The 22891-nt window shown below is 39.8% G+C and overlaps 1 protein-coding gene across 9 annotated transcripts in view; it reads left to right on the plus strand.

Moving 5' to 3' along the window:
- CCDC15 (coiled-coil domain containing 15) overlaps positions 1-22891 on the plus strand; it is a 96109-nt gene extending 73218 nt beyond the window's left edge. For 7 of the 9 annotated variants that reach the window (XM_045038489.1, XM_045038487.1, XM_045038490.1 and 4 more), the window contains 3 exons: positions 8443-8619; positions 8824-8972; positions 10207-10972. In XM_045038489.1, the coding sequence (XP_044894424.1) occupies positions 8443-8619; positions 8824-8972; positions 10207-10328 (448 nt within the window). In that variant the 3' untranslated portion in view covers positions 10329-10972. Of the gene's footprint in view, positions 1-4645; positions 4760-8442; positions 8620-8823; positions 8973-10206; positions 10973-22737 lie in introns of those variants that run through there. The other 2 variants (XM_045038488.1, XM_045038496.1) reach the window with 2 other exon arrangements.

A 22891-nucleotide genomic window follows, 5' to 3' on the forward strand; every position in this document is an offset into this window, starting at 1 on the left:
AACTCCAGAGAAGCAGATTATTCTTATCCACAGATGAAGAAACTACAGGTGGAAAGATTGAGACTTGCCCTGGTCACACAGCACGATAATAACAAAGGCTGTGTAATGGAAACAGAAGCCCTTGTTTTTCCTGGAGGAAAATCCCTTCCTTTTCACCTTGACTTAGCTGTTCAGAAGCAGCAGGTCTCCGAGTTAGCAAGCTCTGCTGAGAAGTGGGGCGGTCCTGTTGAGGTGCTTCTGCCCCAGAAGAAGAGAGAGCGCCTTCTAGGGGAAGCTTCTCTAGTGGGGCCACTGTGCTTCTGGCACCTCAGTATCTCTCACATGTTTACCCTTTCCCTTTCCCGTCCTGTCCACTGGTTTTCCCTGCCCTTCTATTCAGGACGAGCTGTCTAGGCTGTTCTAAGCCACATCATTCCACCTGGAAAGGCAAAAGGGCAGGAAAGCTCCCACCAGGACATGTAGGAGGTGGTGAGGAGGAAGAATGTTAGGCCTTCCGTTCTCCTGTGGGTCAGCAAAATAGCTGAAGAGGTAGGTGCTCCAGCATGAAACCATAGCGGAAACTCCTGCTGGCTCCTGCAAAGTTTTACGTCTCACCACACATCCCTATTTATGGCTCCTTACAAAGAATGAAAAGACTATTTTCATGCAAATCTACTATGTTAATGTAGATTTCTTTCTAGCTTTGCTCAATGGAGAATCATTTCTGAGGTCCTGCTGTTGTTTCACTCCCCCTTCCCACTCAGCTCTAAATTCATTAGCAGCCACAGAAAATGTGCTTCCAGAAAATGTGCATCCCATAGACATGTGTCAAGCAGAGAGTTTGTCCAGCCCAGCAAAGCGGCTTTGTGTGGCTTTGGTTTGAAGGTCCCAGCTGATGCTTCCCTTTTGGGAAATTACAAACTCTCCACCTATGGAAGGTTAATGGATTGGGCTAATGAAAAATCTGTTAGAGCAAGCACAGCATCTATAGACCCCATGGCTAGAATAGCCAAGACAGTGGACCAGCTCAGTTAGGCTTGGGCCTCTGCCAGCTGCCTGACCTTCAGCATTCTGTCAGTACTGCTCTGGTCTGGCTTTAACTGACCTCTGTCATGCCAGGTGTGGCCACCAGCCTCCAAGCTGGCCCCTAGTGACCCAGTTCTCTTGGTATTCACCCCTTACACAATGAAGAGGGCTGGTCCTGTGACCCATAGGATATTGTAGACTGCTGGTGTGTGGCTCCCCAGGTGAGGTCATTAACAAAATTGCAGCTTCCACGTTGGGCCCTTTGAATTGCTCACTCTGGGAAGTGAGACCTCCTGTTGTGAGGACATCCAGGCAACACTGTGGAGATCATGTCAGGAGGAACCAACTTCCAACATGAACTTGCCAGGCACATGAATGAGTCATGTCCGGAAATGGATCTTCCAGTGTCAGTTAAGCCTTTAGATGTTTCTAGCTCCTCAGCATTTGAGTCTCAGCTGAGGCCCCAGATATCATAGAACAGAGATAAGCTGTCCCCACTGTGACTTGTCTACATTCATGACTCACAAAAATAATGGGATAAGTCTTTATTGTTGTTTTCTGCCATTAAGTTGTAGGGGTGATTTGTAACGCAGTAATAGATGACTCCAGCCTAATTGTGTATGGATATGAGCCATTATAAAATTGTATCTGCAAAATGAATCCCACTTTATAAAGCAATCGTTCAAGGGTGGATTCTTCTATACCTACACTCTAAATTGTATTCATGTAGTCAAGTATTCATAATAGAGGTGGGTTCTCCACCTACAAATACCAAGAAAGGCTCAAATACACCTTGCTGATGGAGGGGAAATGCAAAGTCCCCTAAAAGAGCCCTCACTTGAAGAAGCAGTCAACACGCTTAACTCCTCTCACCAAACCTGTGTTTAGCCCCTGGGAATCTGACTTCAGTTTCTACCACTTGTTTGGAATCATCTTCTCTCCAGTCATCAGGAGCCTCCTCATCTATAACTCCAGGAGTCTAAGTTCTGATTCTCCTGTAACTTCTTGATAGATCTCCTCTTTGATTTCCTTGATACCTTTGTTCCTCAGTGGTCCACCTACTGCTTCCTCTATTTTACTGGCAAATCTTCCCCTGAAGCCCCTTTTCATTCTGGCCTTCTCTCAAGAATTCTTCCAGACTGAAGAGAAATGGACTGCTTCGTGAAGGAGTGAGCTTCCTGTCCCTGTAGGCTTTAGTAGATACAGGGTGACCATCTAGCAGGGATGTTCTGAGAGGGATTCTAGAAGTGGTCTCTGAACCACTAATCAGCAATATAAATTCTGTAATTTTTGAAAGGCTTAGGTACCAAGATACCTTTAAGAATATTGAAGGGACGCCCGGGTGGCTCTCAGTTGGTTAAGCATCCAACATTGGCTCAGGTCGTGATCTCGTGGCTTGTGAGCCTGGAGCCTGCTTCAGATTTCGTGTCTGCCTCTCTCTCTGCCCCTTCCCTGCTCATGTTCTGCCTTTCTCCCAAAAATAAATAAACGTTAAAAATAAAAAGAATATTGGAACCAGGACAGTTATAATCCCAGAATTCAAACTCATTATAGAGAGTTGGAGCTGGTTAGGTTCTTTGAAATAATCTACATGGTCTCATTTGTCTCATTCACTAAAATTTCAACTCTCTCTGTAGAGATGACTCCCATTGTTTTCTCATGACTAGAACTATTTTCCAAAAACTAGTCCCAAGTTCCCTCCAGTAACCTGTACATCTACCCCTGGGTGTAGCCCATGCCTTTCAAACTCAGGCTGGGTAAGTCAGATGCACTGTCTTCTTCTCCAAATCTATTTGTCCTCTTCACTTATCTCAAGCACACTATCCTCTGGTTGAGTCATCTTCTCTCTCTTTCCCCTGTCCTCCAGATCTATATTTTATCAGTTGCTAAGACTTATTCATTCTTTCTCCTTAATGTCCTTCTCATTCTTTCCCTCTGTATTAGTTAGGGTTCTCCAGAGAAACAGAACCAAAAATGTGTGTGTGTGTGTGTGTGTGTGTGTGTGTGTGTGTGTGTATGTGTGTGTGTGTGTGGTATACATATGATTTATTGTAAGGATTTGGCTCACATTATTACTGAGACTGACAAGTCCCAAGATCTGCAAGCTGGAGATGCAAGAGAATCAATGGTTTAGTTGTAGTCAGAACCAGGATTGCTGATGATATAGTTGCCATTCAAAGGCTGGCAGGCTTGGGGTGCCTGGCTGACTCAGTTGGTAGAGCATGCAGCTCTTGATCTCAGGGTCGTGAGTTCGAGCCCCATGATGGGTGTAGAGATTACTTTAAATAAATAAACTTAAAACACACACACACACAAAGGCTGGTAGGCTCAATACCCAGGAAAAGCCAGTATTTCAGTTTTAGTGTAAAGGCAGGATGTGACTAATGTCTTAGCTCAAAGCATCCAGGGTCAGGAGGAGTTCCCTCTTACTATTGGGAGGGTCAGCCTTTTTTGTTCTATTTAGTCCTTCAACTGATTGGACAAGGCCCACCTACATTAGAGAAGGCAGTCTGTTTTATGTAGTCTACTGATTTAAATGTTAATCTCATCCAAAAACATCTTAACAGAGGTCCCCTGAATAATGTGCACCCCATGGTCTGTGAAATCAAGTTGATGCATAAAATTAACCATCAGACCCTGCTACCCATCCCCATAGCCTCTGCCCTGATTTGGGCCTATATTAATTTGCTACCCCTGCCAGCACTCTTAGTTTCTCAAACTATAGCTAGACTCAAGTCCCAGCAGTCCCCAAGTAAGATACAAAGTATGACCTATGAGGAGATACATTACACTCCAAAAAGAATTTATATATATAGAAATCTAGAGAATACATGTAGAATAGGTCATAAAAGGATAGGATCATAGTGGATGGAATATCAGGTTGGATCAGGCAGAATTTATTGGTCTGTGCCCACTCAACAGAGACTCCAAATTCAGTCTTTTAGATTGAGGGGTTAGAAGAGTCTTTAATATGTTGGTTAGTTGACTAAACCACGGACCCAAAGGTGGCCTATACGAAATGAAGTTAAATGCCAGAACCTCTTTGGCATATTGTAGAGGAAAGTACCCGAAAGCTTAGAGAGATTGGTACGTTAGAATGAACTTACCATGTAAGACCTGTTCACCAGCTCTGGGAGGGTCAAGAGGACACACCTTTCACCACCACTGTGAAAAACTTGTGAGGGGAGCCTCAGCATTCTTGAAGAGTTCTGTAGTCACCCTTCTCTGTAGGTCAAACATTACAGTAGGAACTGCAACCACCAAATTGGGATTCCTGATGCAATGAGGATAATGGGACTCTGGAATGGCAGGTACTTAATCAACAAGAAAAGAGGGATGTGGTTACTGTAATTGGATAACTGAGCCAAAGCAATAATCACAATAGTCTGACTCATAGAGACCTATGGCATTTGGATAATAGATCATGGTTCCTTTGTGGAAGACTGAGAGAAAGATTAACAGTATAAAATTCTGGCATTGTAGCAGGGTCCTTCCTCAAGGAAACCTGGACTCCACTTCAAGAGGTTCTTGGTCTATAAATTGGCTCAAGTCTGAGAATCGATTGAAGGGCCATTATGACTCTGTTTTGGTCATCTAAGATATATTACTGTTCACTCAACCTAAACTCTTATGCTTATAGAGGCAGGAATCCATGCTGATCCATGGGCTGTGCTCAGTTATTTGGCTGGATGGTCTCAGGGGACTTGAAAGGAACATTGTTGGAAAGTTGGTGACAAGGAGATCTGGGGAAGAGGTAAATGTATAGTTCTCTCCAGGCAAAAGATATGAAAATATTTATCTTCCATGTTAATGCTCACCGAAGGGTAACCTCACCATTTAGTCAGTCAGTCAGTCAGTCAGTCAGTCGTCAGTCAATAATTCACTCACTCACTCATCACCAAGGCATGATCCCATAATCATACGACCTTTGAACAAAATGGGAGTTAGGGGCAGCAACATGCTACACTGTCAAAAACCCACATGTAACTTTTGACTCTCCCAAAACTTAACTACTAGTAGCTTATTGTTGCCTGAAAGCCTTCACAATAACATAAACGGTTGATTAACACATATTTTATGTGGTATATATATCTAAAGTAGAGAAAAGAAAATGTTATTAAGGAAATCATAAGAAAGAAAAAATACATTTACAGTACTGTACTGTAAAAAAAAATCCATATCGAAGTGGACCCATGCAGTTGAAACTAGTGTTGTTCAAGGCCAACTGGGCATATTCTTTGTGTCTGTTCAGGTCTTTGGCACATTTTTAAATCAGGTTTGTTTTCTTACTGTTGAGTTTTAAGAGTTCTTTGTATATTTTGGTTCATGGTCTTTTATCAGATATCTTTTGCAAATATTTTCTCCCAACCTGTGGCTTGACTTCTCATTCTTTTGACAGTGCCTTTTGCAGAGCAGAAGTTTCTGACTTTAATGGAGCCAGCTTATCAGTTATTTCTTTAATGGATCGTGTCTTTGGTATTGTATCTGAAAAATCATTACCATATCCAAGATCATATAGATTTTCTCCTAAGTTATCTTCTAGGAGCTTTGTAGTCCTGTGTTTTATATTTAATTCTATGAGTTAATTTTTTTTTTCAACATTTATTTATTTTTGGGACAGAGAGAGACAGAGCATGAACGGGGGAGGGGCAGAGAGAGAGGGAGACACAGAATCGGAAACAGGCTCCAGGCTCTGAGCCATCAGCCCAGAGCCCGACGCGGGGCTCGAACTCACGGACCGCGAGATCGTGACCTGGCTGAAGTCGGACGCTCAACCGACTGCGCCACCCAGGCGCCCCTCTATGAGTTAATTTTGTGACGAGTGTAAGTTCTACGTCTAGATTGAGTTTTTGCATATGGATATTCAGTTGTTCCCACACCATTTGTTGAAGAGACTGTCTTTGTGCCATTGCATTGCTTTGCTTCTTTGTCAGAGATCAAGTGACTCTATTTAGATGGGTCTATTTCTGGGCTCTGTGTTGTGTCGATTGTTCTAATTGTCTGTTCTTCTACCAATACCACACTGTCTTGATTACTGTACCTTTATAATAAGTCTTGAAGTTGAATAGTGTCTGTCTTCCAACTTTGTTTTTCTCCTTCGATATTATGTTGGCTATTCTGGGAATTTTGCCTTTTCCATATAAAGTTTAGAATCAGTTTGTCAATATCTATAAAATAACTTGCTGGGATTTTTATTGGGATTTCATTGAATCTATAGATCAGGTTGGGAAGAACATAGACTGTCATGTCATCTGGAAACAAAGATGTTTTATTTTCCTTCCCAATCTCTATATCTTTTATTTCCCTTTCTTGTCTTATTGCATTAGCTAAGACTTTTAGTACCATGTTGAAAAGGAGTGGTGAGAGGAGACAGTCTTGCCTTGTTCCTGATCCTCGTGGGTAAGTGTTTAGTTTCTCACCATTGAGTATGATGTTAGCTGTAGGTTTTTTTGGTAGAGTCTTTATCAAGATTAGGAAGTTCCTTTTATTTCTAGTTTACCAAGAGTATCATCATAAATGGTGTTGGATTTTGTCAAATGCTTTTTCTGCATTTATTTATAGGGTCATGTGATTTTTCTTATTTAGTCTTTTGATGTGATACATGACATTAATTGATTTTTTTTCATGTTGAACCAGCCTTGCATTCCTGGGATAAATCTCACTTGGTCTTGGCATCTAATTCTTTTTATACATTGTTAGTTTTGATGTGCTAACAGTTTTGAAGATTTTTGTCTCTGTGATCATGAAAAATATTGGTCTTTGGTTGTCTTTTCCTGTAATATCTTTGTCTGGTTTTGGTATTAGGGTAATGCTGGCATCATAGGATGAGTTAAGAAATATTTTTTTCTGCTTCTGTTCTCTGAAAGAGGTTGTAGAGAATTGGTATAATTTCTTCTGTGATTGGTGAACCCATGTGGGCTTGGTGTTTTTGGTTTTGAAATGTTATTAATTATTGATTCCATTAGATCTAGGCTTGTTCTCCAGTGCATTTTTCATCTCAGAAATTGTAGTTTTCATCTTGAGAAGTTTGATTTGTCCTTTTTATATCCTAACTTTTGAACATATAAAATATAGTCATAATAACTAACGTTTTTCTGGCTAATTCTAATAACTCAGTGCTAAGTTGGTTTTAATCGGTTATTCTCTTAATTATGAGTATATTTAGGAAAACATAAGCTTCTTTTAAAACATAAACATGCTTCTTTGCATGCCAGGTAATCTTTAATTAGGTGTCAAACATTGTAAATTTTGCCTTGTTGGTTGCTGAATATCTTTGTATTCATATACATTTTTCTGAGCTTTGTTCTGGGATGTAGTTAAATTACTTTAGAGCTTTGCTTTTATAATTTATTAGATTGTGTCTGGATCAGTGCTCAGTTTGGGACTAATCGTTATTCCCCACTGTGGAGGTAAGATCTTCCTGAAAACTCTACCCAGTGCCCTGTGCATTATGAGTTTTTCATGTCTGAGTGGCAGGAACAGGCACTGTTCCCAGCTCTGTGTGAGCACAAGGCACTCTCCCTTGTTAGTCATTCTGATGATTCTGTCCCTAACCTCAGGTTCTCTCTTCCAACATGTGCACAGTACTCTGCTGTGTATTAGAAGGAGACCTCTGTAGATCTCTGGGTTTTCTCCTCTCTGGTATTCTGTCTTACGAACTCTAGTTGCCTTTGTGTCCCTGGACTGTGAGCTGTATCTTCTCAACTCAGTCCACCAGGCTCTACCTCAACACTCCCACCCCTGTGCCACTGCCTGGAGACTTTGAAGGCTTGGGCAGTTAAAGGGCTCACTTCATTTGTTTGCCATTTGTCAAGAATCACTGTTTCTCAGTGCCTGATGTTGAGAGCCATAAAAGCCATCGTTTTTGGATTTTGTCTGGTTGATTGTTTGGTTTATTTATCTATCTATTTATTTGGCTGTTTAAAAGAATGCTTTTGTAATTGGATTCTTACAGAAAAACTTTTTTTTTAAGTTTATTTATTTTGAGAGAGAAGAGTGAGGGAGGGGCTAGAGGGAGGGGGAGAGAGAGAGAGAGAGAGAGAGAGAGAGAGAGAGAGAGAGAGAGAGAGAGAATCCCAAGCAGGCTCCTCACTGTCAGTGCAGAGCCGAATGTGGGTCTTGAATTCACAAACCTGTGAGATCATGACCTGAGCTGAAATCAAGAAGCAGTGTCTTAACCGACTAAGCCACCCAGGCACCCCCAGAAACACTTTTTTATTTGTAACCAATGGTCATTGCCACTTGAGAGGTTACATATTTATGTGAGCTATAAGATAAACTCAAATCAGCCAGCAGGAATTTTTGAGGCTATTCTAGGGGTGCTAAACTGATTTCCTGACTCCCTTGTTTCTGGGAATTCTTTGAATTATTTGGTTCTAGTAGCTAGTCCTAAATAATGATTTCATGAAATTCCTAACCATGTTATTTTATTCTCAGAATTAAAAAAAAGAAAGAGCAGCAACGTTACGCTGAGGAGCAGAGGATACTAAGAATGAACTTCCATGAAGAGCCATGTTCAGGAGAGAAGATGAGTGACAAAATAGCCCAGCTACAGCTTGAGGAAGTAAAAGGAGCCAGAGAAAAACAAGAACAGAGAGAGAAGGAATGCCAAAGGTATTTTGAAAAGTTCTGCATAAAGTCCTGGCTCTAGCGGAATAGCACTGTATTTCCTCCCGTGCTATTTCCCAGTACAAGAGGAAGAGTTGAGGCATGGAGATGTGAAATAATTTTACTAGTGAAAGCTGGTGAAATAAGGACTCATGCTCATTCTCTTCCTAGTGGTTCACTTTGCCTGATCTTACTGTTATCTTTATATAGATATACGGAAGCTCTAAGAGCCCAGATCCAGGAGAAAATGCAGCTGTATAATATTACTTTACCTCCACTATGCTGTTGTGGTCCTGATTTTTGGGATGCGCATCCTGATACCTGTGCCAACAATTGTATTTTCTATAAAAACCCTAGAGGTAAGCTTCTTAAAGGAACGGTTGGGGCCTGGTGGCAATGAAACAAACAAACAAACAAACAATAAATGTAGTGGTTGTAGTAATTTAACATTCATTGGTTGTTTACCAGATATCAGTGACTGTTATAATTCCTTTACAAAGCAACTCTTGAGACAATAAAAATAATTATATTGAGTTAAAATCCTTTTTGAGATCTGTTACCTTCTTGTCTCCATTTATGCTGAGGAAATATTTCCGTTCCACTGTAGGGAGACTTGGATTCCAGGTCCTCCTGTGAATGAAGAAATGAGAGCTTGTGTTTTAGGGCCATCGAAGTTAGGCCTCTGTCCAGTTACATTCCCTACTGCCCAAATACTTTAATGTTATTTAACATAGACTTATTACCATCTGTATCCACATTAGACTGCCACTTCTGCCAGGTGACACTGAGGAAAATGAGGACCAGTATCAGCTCTATATTCAGGAATCCCAGCTAGAGAAAAACAGAGTCCTTATTATTGTCACCAATGTTTCTGTTTCCTGGCTGTCTTTAAATATATTTATTTATTACATAGGGTACAGATTGTGTAGGCTTCATGTGCATACCAAAAATACTGCCAGTATTTGTATTCCCCCTGCCCTGTCTGTGTGATACAAGTTCCTAATCAATTCTGTGAGTTAAATTTTAAAAACACAAATCTTATCATGCCATTCCTCTATTTCTAAAACCTCTGGGGTTCACCATTACAGTACGAAATGCATGCCATATTTAGCATATTTTCTCTCTGGCCCCAGGTGACACTCCAGCCTTGTCAGACTTGCTACTTCCAGTACACATCACTTTCTTTTATACCTTTTGTGCCATCTATTTTTCTGCCCTGAAGGCCGCCTTTCCTTTACTCTTATTAATCCTCCTAGACCATCTTAAATGTTACTACTTCTGGAAATCTTTTCCCTCTTCCCGGATGCGTTTTCATTCATTCTGAAATTCATTATGTGACAACATTTTGTATATGCCTCTGGTTTGAAAGTATTACCCTGAAACTTAATTATCTCTGTGTCCATCCTCTTCATTATCTTTTCTGTCCTCACAGAGTGCTTGGCATGTACTAAGTACTCGATAAATATGTATTCAATGAATAGGCAAAGTTAATACCTTTGAGACTTAGTAGAGAAGCAGTACTAATGGGAAGGAAGTGGGGAGAGTAGTGGAGAATCTGACTGACTTCATCACCGTGCAAATCTTTATTTGCAGCATATACCCGGGCACTACATTCGGTCATCAACTCCTGTGATATCCCTGTGGGGAACTCAGCTCTTCGAGTCGCCATGCATAATTTGGCTTCTGCACACAGACGGACTTTGAAAAATGTGTAATGAGAATCTGAATCCAACTGTTAGTATTTCAGTCTTCATTTAAAACCAACCTTGAGAAATTATTTAAGAAAAACTGATAAAGTGTATAAGATATGTAATCTAGAAAGAAAGACTGTCCCACGTAACGACCGTCTCTATAATTAGATCATTACCATTGTTTCAGTCTGTGCTCGGGGCTGAAATTGAAAGCTGGCTTCCAAGCTTGTGTTTTTGCCGTGAACTGTGCGGAGTCTCTTGTTTTTAAAAAATGATCAGTTAGACCAGTAAGGTTTTTTTACTTAGCTCTGCTCTGATCAGAAGAGATCATGAGAAATCATTGAGATTATCTCATTTATTGCCTTTTTAAAACTGTTTCTTTGAGTCTTGACAAAACTGGAAATGTCTAGATAAAACAGAAAAGATGATGAAATGGGTTTCTGAGCATCAGTGGCCATCTACATTCCTGTTAGCTGTTCTAGTTGCATATAGCGATTAGAGATGAGAAGAATCTGAATTTGATGCACATTTTGTTTTCCTCAAGATTTTTCTCTCCTGGCTTTTAAACTTATTGCCTCTTTCCCCATTCAGTGCCATTGGCCATAGTACTTTATAATTTTATAATTTTGTACTGTAAAAACAAGGTAGATAAACCCTTTGTCTTTTGAGCTTCTTCTGTGTGAAATAATTGTGAGTGACATTTCAAAAAGTAAATCTGAAGTCAAAGTGAGTAAAGGTCCTGCCTTATTTCCCTATCTTCTAAAAATCTGAAGAATGGCATATCTACAGAGCAGATGAAGTAAAAATTTCTATAGTTAGTGTGAATTTGTTATTTCATCACTGATTTCCTGACACAAAATATGAAAAGGTTTAGTATTGAATTAAAGGTACTGAGAATTTCTTTTTCCAACTTTCTCTAATGATCAGTGTTGAAGAAGCACATAGGTTACATCTCAAAAAACTCCTAAACGTCAAGCCAGGTCATCAAAAATAAGGGTCAAAATTGCCTGTATGACAAGATTGACTGGTTATTTAACCAGATTAATAATCCAGTTCAGTCAAAATCTTTAAGTATTTGTATCCATGATTCAGCCTTTAAGAGTTGTATTTCTAACAGTTTTATTGAGATATAATTCATATACTATGTGATTAACTCATTTGAAATGTGCAGTTCAGTGGTTTTTAGTATATTCTAGGATTGTGCAAGTGTCACCACTGTCAAATTTTAGAATAGTTTCGTCATTCTAAAGAGATGCCCCCATAATCCAACAATCCCACTACTGAGTATGTATCTGAAATAATTGGAAGCAGGATCTCGAACAGATATTTGCACACCCATGTTCATGGCAGTATTACTCACAGTGGCCAAGAAGTGGAAGCAACCCAAGAAGTGTCTGTCGACAGATGAATGGATAAGCAAAATGTGGTCTATACATACAATGAATATTATTCAGCCTTAAAAAGGAAAGAAGTACTACCACATGATATAATATGGATGAGCCCTACGAACATGCTGAGTGAAGTAAACCAGTCACAAAAAGAAAAATGCAGTATGATTCCACTTATATGAGGAACTTAGTCAAATTCATAAAGACAAACTAGAATAGTATTGCTGGGGTCTGGGGGGAGGAGGAAATGCAAAGTTGTTGAATGCGTAGGGTTTCGGTTTTACAATATGAAAAAGTATTGGAGATCTATTTTACAACAGTGTGAATCTACTTAACATGACTGAACACAGCGTGTACACGCTTAAAAACAATTACAATGGTAAACTTTAGATTATGTGCAGTTTTTTGTTTGTTTTTGTTTTTTTTACCACAGTTAAACATTTTAAGAAGGAAAATTCCATCCCATTAGCAGTCACTTCCCATTCCCTCCTCCCTCAGCCCTCGGCAATCACCAACCTGCTTTCTGTCTCTATAGATAGATTTACGTGTTCCGGACTTTTCATAAGAATGGAATCATACAATATATAATTTTTGTGTCTGGAGTCTTTGTTTAGTATAATTTCTTTTTTTTTTTTTTTTTTTTTTTTGACGTTTCTTTATTTGTGAGAGACAGCAGGAGTGAGGGAGGGGCAGAGAGTGAGAGAGGGAGACACAGAACCTGAAGAAGGCTCCAGGCTCTGAGCTGTCAGCACTGTCAGCACAGGGCTTGATGCGGGGCTCGAACTCACGAACCGTGAGATCATGACCTGAGCCAAAGTCAGATGCTCAACAGACAGAGCCACCCAGGCGCCCCATGTTTAGTATAATGTTTTTAAGATTTTTTCCATGTTTTAGCATGTATCAGTATAATACTTCATTGCATTTTGTTGCCCAGTAATATTCCACTCTATGGATACCACATTTTATTTTACGCATTCATCACTTGAACATTTCGGCTCTTTCTCCTAATTGGCTATTATGAATAACGCTGCTATGAACATTTGCTTACAGATTTTTCTGTGGACATATGTTTTCATTTCTCTTGGGTGTATACCTAGGAATGAATACGCTGGGTCACATGGTAGCTCTATGTTGAATGTTTTGAGGAATTGAAAACCGTTTTCCAAAGTGGCTATACCATTTTATATTTCTACCTATGGTGATAAGGGTTCAGATTTCTTCACATTTACCAACATGTGTCATTATCTGTCTCTGATTATAGCCATCCCACTGGGTGTGAAGTGGTATCTCACAGTGGTTTTAATTTGCATTTTCCTGGTGGCTAATAATGTTGAGCATCTCACGTGCTTATCAGCCATTTGTATATCTTCTTTGGAAAACTATCTTTTTAGATCCTTTGCCCATTTGTACTTGGGTTATTTATCTTTTGATTATTGAGTTGTGAGTGTTAGTATATTCTCTATATAGGTCTCTTCTCAGACATATGATTAGTGAAGGTTTTCTCCCATTCTGGAGATTTTTTTTTTCACTTTCTTGATGATTTTCTTTGCCACACAGAAGTTTTTAATTTTGATGAACTCAAATTCATCTAAACTTTTTCTTTTGTTTTTCTTTTGTTTCTTTAACCGATACCTAATCCAAGGTCACAAAGATTTATTCCTGTGTGTTCTAATAAGAGTTTTATCATTTTAGTTCTTACATTTAGGTCTGTGATCTATTGTTTTTCTTTTTATAAGTTTATTTATTTTGATAGAGGGAGTGAGCGGGGGAGAGGCAGAGAGAGAGGGCGAGAGAGAATTTCAAGCAGCCTCCACACTGTCAACATGGAGCCCGATGGCAGGGCTTGGACTCAGAAACCGTGAGATCGTGACTTGAGCTGAAACCAAGGGTTAGATGTTCAACCAACTGAGCCACCTAGGTGCCCAGTCTGTGATCTATTTTGAGTTAATTTTTGTGTAGGTGTTAGACCTGGGTCCAACTTCACTTTTTTGAACAAGGATATCCAGTTGTCCTAGCTCCATTTGTTCAAAAAAATTATCATTTCTGCCATTGAATTGATATGACATTCTTGTCAAAAATTAGTGGACCATTAAGGTAGGGGTTTATTTCTGAACTGAGTTCTATTCCATTAATCTATATGTTTATCATTATACCAGTACAATCTGTCTTGATTAATGTAGCTATCTAGTATGTTATGAAGTTGGGAAGTGGAAGTCTTCCAACTTTGTTCTTCTTTTTCAAGATTGGTTTGCTATTCTGAGTCGCTTGCATTTTTCATATGAATTTTAAGATTACCTCCTGCAAAAAAAGCTAGCTGAGATTTTTTTTAATAGGGATTGCATTGAATCTATAGGTCACTTTTGGAGCAATTACCTTGTGATTCATGAACACAAGATATCTTTACATTCATTTAAGTCTTTTTTAACTTCTTTCAACAATGTTCTGTAGTTTTTAGGGCATAAAATTTGTACTTACTTTGTTAAATTTATTCCAAAGTATCTTACTCTTTTTGATGCTATTTTCAATAGAATTATTTTCTTAATTTTATTTGCAGATTGTTCATTGCAAGTGTATAGTAATGTAATTGATTTTTTGCATATTATTCTTGTGTTCTGCAACCTTCCTGAACTCTTTTTTTACTTTTAGTAGTTTTGGGGGGGTTTCTTGGGATTTTTTAATATATAAGATCTTCTCATTTGCAAACAGAGATAGTTTTGCTTTTTTCCTCTCTGATCTGGATGCCTTTTATTTCTTTTTCTTGCCTAATTGCCCTGGGTAGAACATCCAGTACCATGTTGAATAGGAATGATGAGTGGACATCCTTGTCTTGTTTCTAACCTTAGGGGGAAAACATTTGGTCTTTCATCATTATGTGTGATGTTTGCTGTGAGTTTTCATAAAAGCTTTTAATAAAGGGTCCCTGAATTCCCTTTATTAGTTTGAGGAAGTTACCTTTTGTTACTAGTTTGTTGAGTGTTTTTATCCTGAAAAAGTATTTAATTTTGTGAAATGTTTTTCTGCATCTATTAGGATTATTGTGTGTTTTTTGTCTTTTTTTTTTTCTACTTAATAAAATGTATTACAATAATTGGTTTTCAGATGTCAGACCAACCTTTTACTTCTAGGATAAGTTGTATTAGTTCTTACCTATTTGGTCTTGTACTACAAGCTTTTTGCTTGTTCATTCTATTTTTTTTTTTTTTTTTTTTTTTTTAGTTTGGTTATCTGAGATAGGTGAATTGACGTGTCCGACACCAAGTTCAGAGTGAAATGATAATGGGATTAAATCTTGCATAGGATTAAGCAACTTTCCAGTCTTCTTCCTCTAGGTTCAGTCTATGAACATAAATCTCCCCTGAGCAGGAATATGTTTTTGCGTTGTAATTTGGCCACATATAAACAGTGTTAATAATTTATTTCTGTGGGGTTAGAGAATGCTGGGATAGCTAGCAGCTACCAAGGAGGAAGCCTGAGTCTCATAACCCTTACTGATGGTAGTGTGGCAAATCCTGTTTAAATTGGATGAATGCACTTTGAAAAGAAGCTTGGAATCTAAGAGTTTGCTAATTTATAAGTTTGTGAACTCATGGTTGGATGGACAAATTCTACAAGGTTTCTAAATGAGAAGGACCTATAAAAATGAAGAGACCCGGATGTAAGAAGTGAGCCTAAGTGAGATAGATTTTGATTTCTGGGGGGGGGGGGGGGGGGGGGTGTATTAAGTTTGGACCCACTAATTCAAATAGGGTAGGTGGCAGACATTTCAAATAAACAACTGAGTAAGAATGAACTTTCTTAGATAATTATTTCTTTATTCTCCTCAAATTTCTTCTAGGTTTTCCCTCATACTTACCAGGTGGTGACAATGCTTCCTGTATCTCTGGAAAAACAAGCTGTCAAAGGGAGGTTCCCCAAGTTCCCACCATCCTACCTACCTACCTGCCTACCTACCTGTGTATCTTAGTTCTTAATATGGATAAACTTTTATTCTATCTTAGGCCTGCTCTGACTTGTGGCTAGATCCAGTTCCCTTCCACCTACTTAAGGAAACAATGCCTCAGCATTTCTCTGCCTTGTCTTCTGCATCATAATTTCCTCCTCACTCCTAGTCTTCCTATCAGTATATAAAGCTGCTGTGATTTCTTCCGTCTTTAAAACCAACCAGAGAGGGGCGCCTGGGTGGCTCAGTCGGTTGGGCGACCGACTTCGGCTCAGGTCACGATCTCGCCGTCCGTGAGTTTGAGCCCCGCGTCGGGCTCTGGGCTGACGGCTCAGAGCCTGGAGCCTGTTTCGGATTCTGTGTCTCCCTCTCTCTGACCCTCCCCCATTCATGCTCTGTCTCTCTCTGTCCCAAAAAATAAATAAACGTTGAAAAAAAAAATTTAAAACCAACCAGAGAGAAGAAAACCTATCTTTCTTCGCCCTGCCTTCCCCTTTACCTGCCACCAGCCTTCTCTGCTTCTCTTTCTGACAAAACTCGTTGAGTTGTCTCTACCTCCTCCTCCTGTTCTCACATTCTCTCTTGAATGCATTCTAGCAAGATATTTGCCTTCATCTCTCCAATGAAGATGCTTTTTTCAGAGTCACCAATGACTTCCATATTGTTAAATCCAATGGTCATTCATTCGTTCTCATACTTCCTCTTGACCTTTCAACAGAATTAAACATTTTTTTTGAAGTTTCTTATCACCTGGCTTCTACAACACCAAAGCTTTTGATTTTTCTTTCAACTCAACTGGTTATTTCTTCTTCATTTCTTTTTGCTGTGTTTTCCTCATCTTTGAATATTAGGGTGTCACAGGGCTCAGTCCCTGGACTTTTTTACCTACACTTACTCTTCTAGTGATCTCTTTTAGTCTGATGGTTTTTTAAAAAGTTTTTTTTTTTTAATTTTTTTTTTCAACGTTTTTTATTTATTTTTGGGACAGAGAGAGACAGTGCATGAACGGGGGAGGGGCAGAGAGAGAGGGAGATACAGAATCGGAAACAGGCTCCAGGCTCCGAGCCATCAGCCCAGAGCCTGACGCGGGGCTCGAACTCACGGACCGCGAGATCGTGACCTGGCTGATGTCGGACGCTTAACCGACTGCACCACCCAGGCGCCCCTAAAAAGTTTTTTTTAATGTTTATTTATTTTTGAGAGAGAGAGACCGAGAACGAGCAGGGGAAGGGCAGAGAGAGGGGACACAGAATCGGAAGCAGGCTCCAGGCTCTGAGCTGTCAGCACAGAGCCCAACAAGGGGCTCAAACCCACGAGCTGTGAGATCATGACCTGAGCCGAAGTTGGACGCTCAACCGACCGAGCCATCCAGGCATCCCTAGTCTGATGTTTTTTGTTTTTTGTTTTTAATTTACATTTATTTATTTTTGATAGAGACAGAGCACAAGTGGGGAAGGGGCAGAGATAGAAGGAGACACAGAATCGGAAGCAGGCTCCAAGCTCCGAGCTGTCAGCACAGAGCCTGATGCAGGGCTCGAACTCACAAACCGCAAGATCATGACCCGAGCCGAAGTCGGACGCTTAACCAACCCAGCCACCCAGGCGCCCCTGATGGTTTTAAATGTTATCTACATACTCCCAAATTTATATTCTGGTCCAGACCTATCACTGAAATCAAACTGTTAGCAACTCCAACTGCTTACTTGACATTTCCACATCGTTGGCCTCCCTCATATTTGCTCTTTGTACAATCTTTCCCATGTCAATTCCCATGTCCCATCTATTTATTGAGGCCGAGAAACTTGAAGAAATCATTGCCTTCTGTCTTCATCTCATTTTCATCCTTCATCACTTCCTCAGCAAATTGTGTCAACTCTACCTTCAAAATGTATCTCCCGTTCATGTTCCTTATCCTGCCAGATGCCTGGTCCAAACCACCAGCATCTCTCTCATGGATTACTGTAAGAGTTTCCTAAGTAATCTCTCTGCCTGTTCTTTGTATACTTTCTCAGTACAGCAACCAAACTTAACACATCCAAAAACCAACCTTCTGGTCTCCACCTTTTACACACACATATGCATACCCCCTAACGACAACAAAAAAATCTGTTCCTTCAGTCTTCTCCATCTCAGCAAATGACAGCTCCATCTTTTTAGCCAAGAAAAGAAGAAGAAGAAGAAGAAGAAGAAGAGAGAGTCAACCTTTACTTGTGTCTTTCTTATGCAACTTCTTGTTGGCTCTACCTTGAAAATGTATGCAGTATACAACTACTTCTCAGTATCTGCCCCACTGCATCCCTGATCTGAGTCATCATCATTCCTGAATTATTGTGACCGTCTCCTAGTTGGTTATCTTGTTTCTATATTTGCCCCTTCCAGACTGCTCTTAGTACCACAACCAGAGCAGTCCTTTCAGAAAAAGTAAGATTGTATCACTCCTCTGCTCACAGTTCCCTTTGGCTATTCAGGAAATTTCAGCCAGAGTCCTTATTATGTCATACAAGGCCGTAAAAAATCTGGTCCTAATCCCTTTTGAGTCTTTATCTCCAACTGCTCTTTGTTTTTGCACATTCTGCTCATCTTTGTGTTCCTTAGGACAATCTAGGGGCACTTTTGCTTTAGGGCTTTTTAATTTGCTGTTTGCTCTGCATGGAGACACTTCTCCCTCAGGTAATATTTGGCTAACTTCCTTACCTCCTTTAAGTCTTTATTCAAATGTATCTTCTTAAAGGGCCTTCTGGACCCTTGACCGTCTTATTTTTTATTTTTTTTTAAATGTTTATTTATTTGTTCTTGAGAGAGAGAGAGAGAGAGACTCTCAAGCAGGCTCTGCACTGTCCGCGTGGAGCTGGACTCAGGGCTCGAACTCACGAACTGTGAGATCATGACCTGAGCTATAATCAAGAGTTGGATGCTTAACCAACTGAGCCACTTAGGCACCCTTGACTATCTTATTTTAAAATCAACCCTCCTGACCACCTCCACACCCAGGTATTCCTTATCCCCTTTCTCTGCTTTACCTTTCTTCATAATACTTCTTTCTGCATGACATACTATATATTTTACTTAATGTTTATTTTCTCTCTCTCCCTGCTGGATTGTATACTCCACAAAGACAGGTATTTTTGCTTATTCATTGGTTCATCCCCAGTTCTTAAGACTATGCCTGTCACATAATGGGCTCTCAGTAAATGTTTGTAAAATGAATGAACATTTTTGTCCTTTAAAAATTCCAAGTATTTCTACGTGATTAGTAGTTTTACCTAATGTTTTTGATCTTTACCCAAAAGGTCTTTGGACATCATTTTATTTTGTATTTTATTTTCTCATTGCTACTGTAATTTGGGACAAATAATTTAATTTCTCTGGACTATAGTATTCTCTTTTATAAAATAAGAGAGTTATACTAAGTGACCTTTAAGCTCCCCTGTAGCACTAACATTGTATGGACTTATTAATTATGTTTTATACTTTTGGCCTCACTCTCAAGGTTTCCATTTCATTTGCTCTTCATGCTGAGCTTGCACTAGTGTAGGTTTTACTCGTGGACAGTGAGGCGAGGGTAGGGCAGGTTCATTCTCCTCCACTCCGACTCCACCACCGACCTTGTCAGAGTAGATGCAGATTCGATAGGTCCCAGTGGACTAGGAGGGCAGAGCAGGTGGAAGGAGAGCAAGAAAGTACGGGTATACGTGCAGCAAGAGGAGCACAATCCCGCTGTGCTGCTCCCAAGACAGGAACTTTATTGGTTGACAGCATCCATGCCAAGCGATGGAACACATATATGATGGAGGCCACCTCAGGAATATGGTAGTAGCGGAGGATATTCATGTACTAGTTTTCCGGCAGTAAAAAACTGGTGCATGATACATTTTCCTAGGCGGTCTAACCAAAACAGCTTGCTCCAGTTGCTTTGGTTTTAGTAAACTCTGTTCTCCCTCTTGCACTGTTGTAGTATATTGCTTTAGTACATAACTTAATTGTCTAGGCCCCGCCCTTACCTAGTTAGCCCTTCTTTGATAGCAGGAATGAGATTGTCAGCAACTTTATTGACTACCCACTGGGCACAGAGGCTAGAAACTGCTGCTTTCATATCTTCTAACCACTTAAAGTGTGATAAAGGGGGTATCTGGTATTACTTTACCATGTTTACTTAGGTTATGATTTTTTTTTTAATTTTTTTTTCAACGTTTATTTATTTATTTTTGGGACAGAGAGAGACAGAGCATGAACGGGGGAGGGGCAGAGAGAGAGGGAGACACAGAATCAGAAACAGGCTCCAGGCTCTGAGCCATCAGCCCAGAGCCCGATGCGGGGCTCGAACTCCCGGACCGCGAGATCGTGACCTGGCTGAAGTCAGACGCTTAACTGACTGCGCCACCCAGGCGCCCCGGCTTAGGTTATGATTTTGGAGGCAAAATATTTCTTTTCATTTCCCACTAGGTGTAGTGAACATAATTTGTTTTATGTCCCATCTTGGTGGGGCATTTCTCCATGCTTCTCTGAAAAAAAGATTTGGGAGATTGGAAATATTATTGAGGAAGATAAAGGAAATGCTCCTCTCCTGGCATGCTAGGCCCATTCTGACAGGCAAACAACTTTGAATATGTTGACTTAGATTTTTATTTATTTATTTATGTATTTATGTATTTATTTATTATGGGTTTTTTTAATTATGTTTATTTATTTTTGAGAGAGAGACAGAATGCAAGTGGGGGGAGGGGCAGAGAGAGTGAGAGACACAGAATCCAAAGCAGGCTCCAGGCTCTGAGCACAGAGCTAGACGCAGGCTTGAACTCACAGACCATGAGATCATGACCTGAGCCAAAGTTGGACGCTTAACCAACTGAGCCACCCAGGCGCCCCAAAGTTTTAAAGCTGTTTTAAGGTGGAAATGAATAGTCCATGTCTGGTCTTGCTCTCACTGACCACTATTAGAGGGGTATGCCAAGGAGAAGTCAAATGGATTCCTTTTGAGTAAGGCAGTTTGGTATTGTACCATATAAGTTGTCATCCCTTTTGGGCCCCACGATGAGATAGATCACCCTTGGTAGAAATTTTCACTCAATCCTTGGCTTAGGTTCTTTGCAACTGCCTATCCCCCCACCAGATATCTACAGCAGTCATTAGTGGATGAAACTGTTAGACATTTCCATCATCTGAACCCACTAATTCATCCTCACATCTCTAAGAGTAAGAGAAGCAGACATTGTGCCTCTTGGTATGATGCAATACAAAACATACAGTGCCTTCTGTGAAGTATTTGTGCCCCGCAAAAGTTGAAACTGAATACGATCAAGCCTGTAAGCTTTTCTCATCTGGGTTCTGGGAGGAAATTGAGTCCTACTGTCCTATGGAATCTACTGTATATAATAAAGTAACTTCTCTCCTATTCACTTAGAATGGCACCACGCACCATCCTGGGAAGAATTGAGAAAATAGCCGCTCAAATTGTTCTCTGTTTAGATGGTTTAGATGAAGACAATATGTAAAGAGAAGGGTGGTGAGGATTCTATTTACAGGAACTAGAGGGAAACAAATTATACTATGAGAAAGCAGAAATCCAAAGGATGAGTCATTCTAAAGTAAACTGACAATTTCTTCAACAAGTTAATGGCTTGAATTTAAAAAATGGGGAGATGGTTCTAGATTAAGACAGACTTCTAGAGATAACAACCACCAAATATAATGTATGGACTTTGTTTGGATCCTGATGTGAAAAAAAGCAATCTGTCTTTGAAGCAGGCAAGAGAATTTGAAGAGTCTTAAGTTTGGTAGATATGGTGAAGTATTATATGAAAATATCTATACAGATATGGATACTGAAGTATATCGGGAAGAAATGAAATTATGCTTGAGATTTACTTTAATTCAACAAAATGAGACAACAGAGAAAAGGTAAGTGTGGCAAAAGTTTGATGATAATGAATCTAGACCATGGGTATGTCAGGGTCTCATGTTATTCAGTCTGTTTTTGTGTATGTTTGAATTTTCTTAAAAACAATTCAGTTTAAAAACGTTGGTCCTGAAATAACCTCGTTAGCATTATAAGTGTCCTCCTCGCTCTCTCTGCCCCCCCTCCCCATAAATAATAGAAGGTTTAGGTATGAAAGTAGTATCCCTTAGTTGTGGGACTTCTGACCTAGTTGTTATCTGTTATTATTGGAACCTAGAGGCTGCAGCATTTTGTGGCCTTTCTATAAGAAGGGGTGATTAAATAGAAATAGGTTCATTCCAGCAGGTGGAAGTTCTCTAATACAGCTCACACCCTGAATCATCAGATAGGCACCCAGTCACCTGGTTTTAATAATCTGATGAATTCCCAGGCATATAAAAATTCAGAAGATCAGGGATGAAAGACCATGGAGAACATCAGGGTAGAAATGACAAAAAGAATGAATTGACGATTGTAAAAGAACATAGGGACATCCAATTTGACCTTTTAATGCCTAAGAGAAAAAGTTTTCTATATGCCTCAGTTGTTATGACATTTATGTTTGATTTGCATTTAGTTATTTATTGTTCCTTCTTACACTGAGCTTTTTTACCACTAAAGCCAGATTTTTTTTTTAAGGCAGAGAATCAAGGAAAGAGGGTTTGCCTCATTGCCAGATGGATGGGTGTGTTATGTAAATTGAAAATTAGCATATCTTCTTTATTGCTTAACCAGAAATGAGATGATGCCTACGTACATTTTAATTCTTCCTGCTCAAAACTTGAGGTAACCCTCATCCAACAGGATCTTATCACCTTATCAAGATTGGGTTATGGTTCAGCTAGAGGAAGGAGGTGCCTTAACCTGCTTTCCTAAGTGGGCACTGTGTTTTTTGTAAGGAGTTCAAAGCAATTGCCATAGAGCTGACCAACCCATCTTTTTCTGTCACTCATCAGTACTTTATATCTACACATCAAACTTGACTGTCCTACAGCTCTGTCCTTGAGGGTTCAGAGTCAGGCAGTCTTCAGGTATCTCATTTGCAAATATCTTTTCCCATTCTATAAGTTGCCTGTTAGTTCTGTTGGTTGTTTTCTTCACTGTGCAAAAGCTTTTTATTTTGAGGAGGTCCCAATAGTTCATTTTTGCTTTTGTTTCCCTTGTCTCCAGAGAGATGTCAAGTGAGAAGTTGCTGCGATCAAGGTCAAAGAGGTTGCTGCCTGTTTTCTCCTGTAGGATTTTGGTGATCTCCTGTCAACATTTGGGTAGAATCTCCAAACATGCTGTCATATTTGACTTTTAAAATACCTGTTAATTACCTGAA

The sequence above is a fragment of the Felis catus genome, chromosome D1 (assembly GCF_018350175.1).
Source record: "Felis catus isolate Fca126 chromosome D1, F.catus_Fca126_mat1.0, whole genome shotgun sequence".
Taxonomy (NCBI): Eukaryota; Metazoa; Chordata; class Mammalia; order Carnivora; family Felidae; genus Felis; species Felis catus.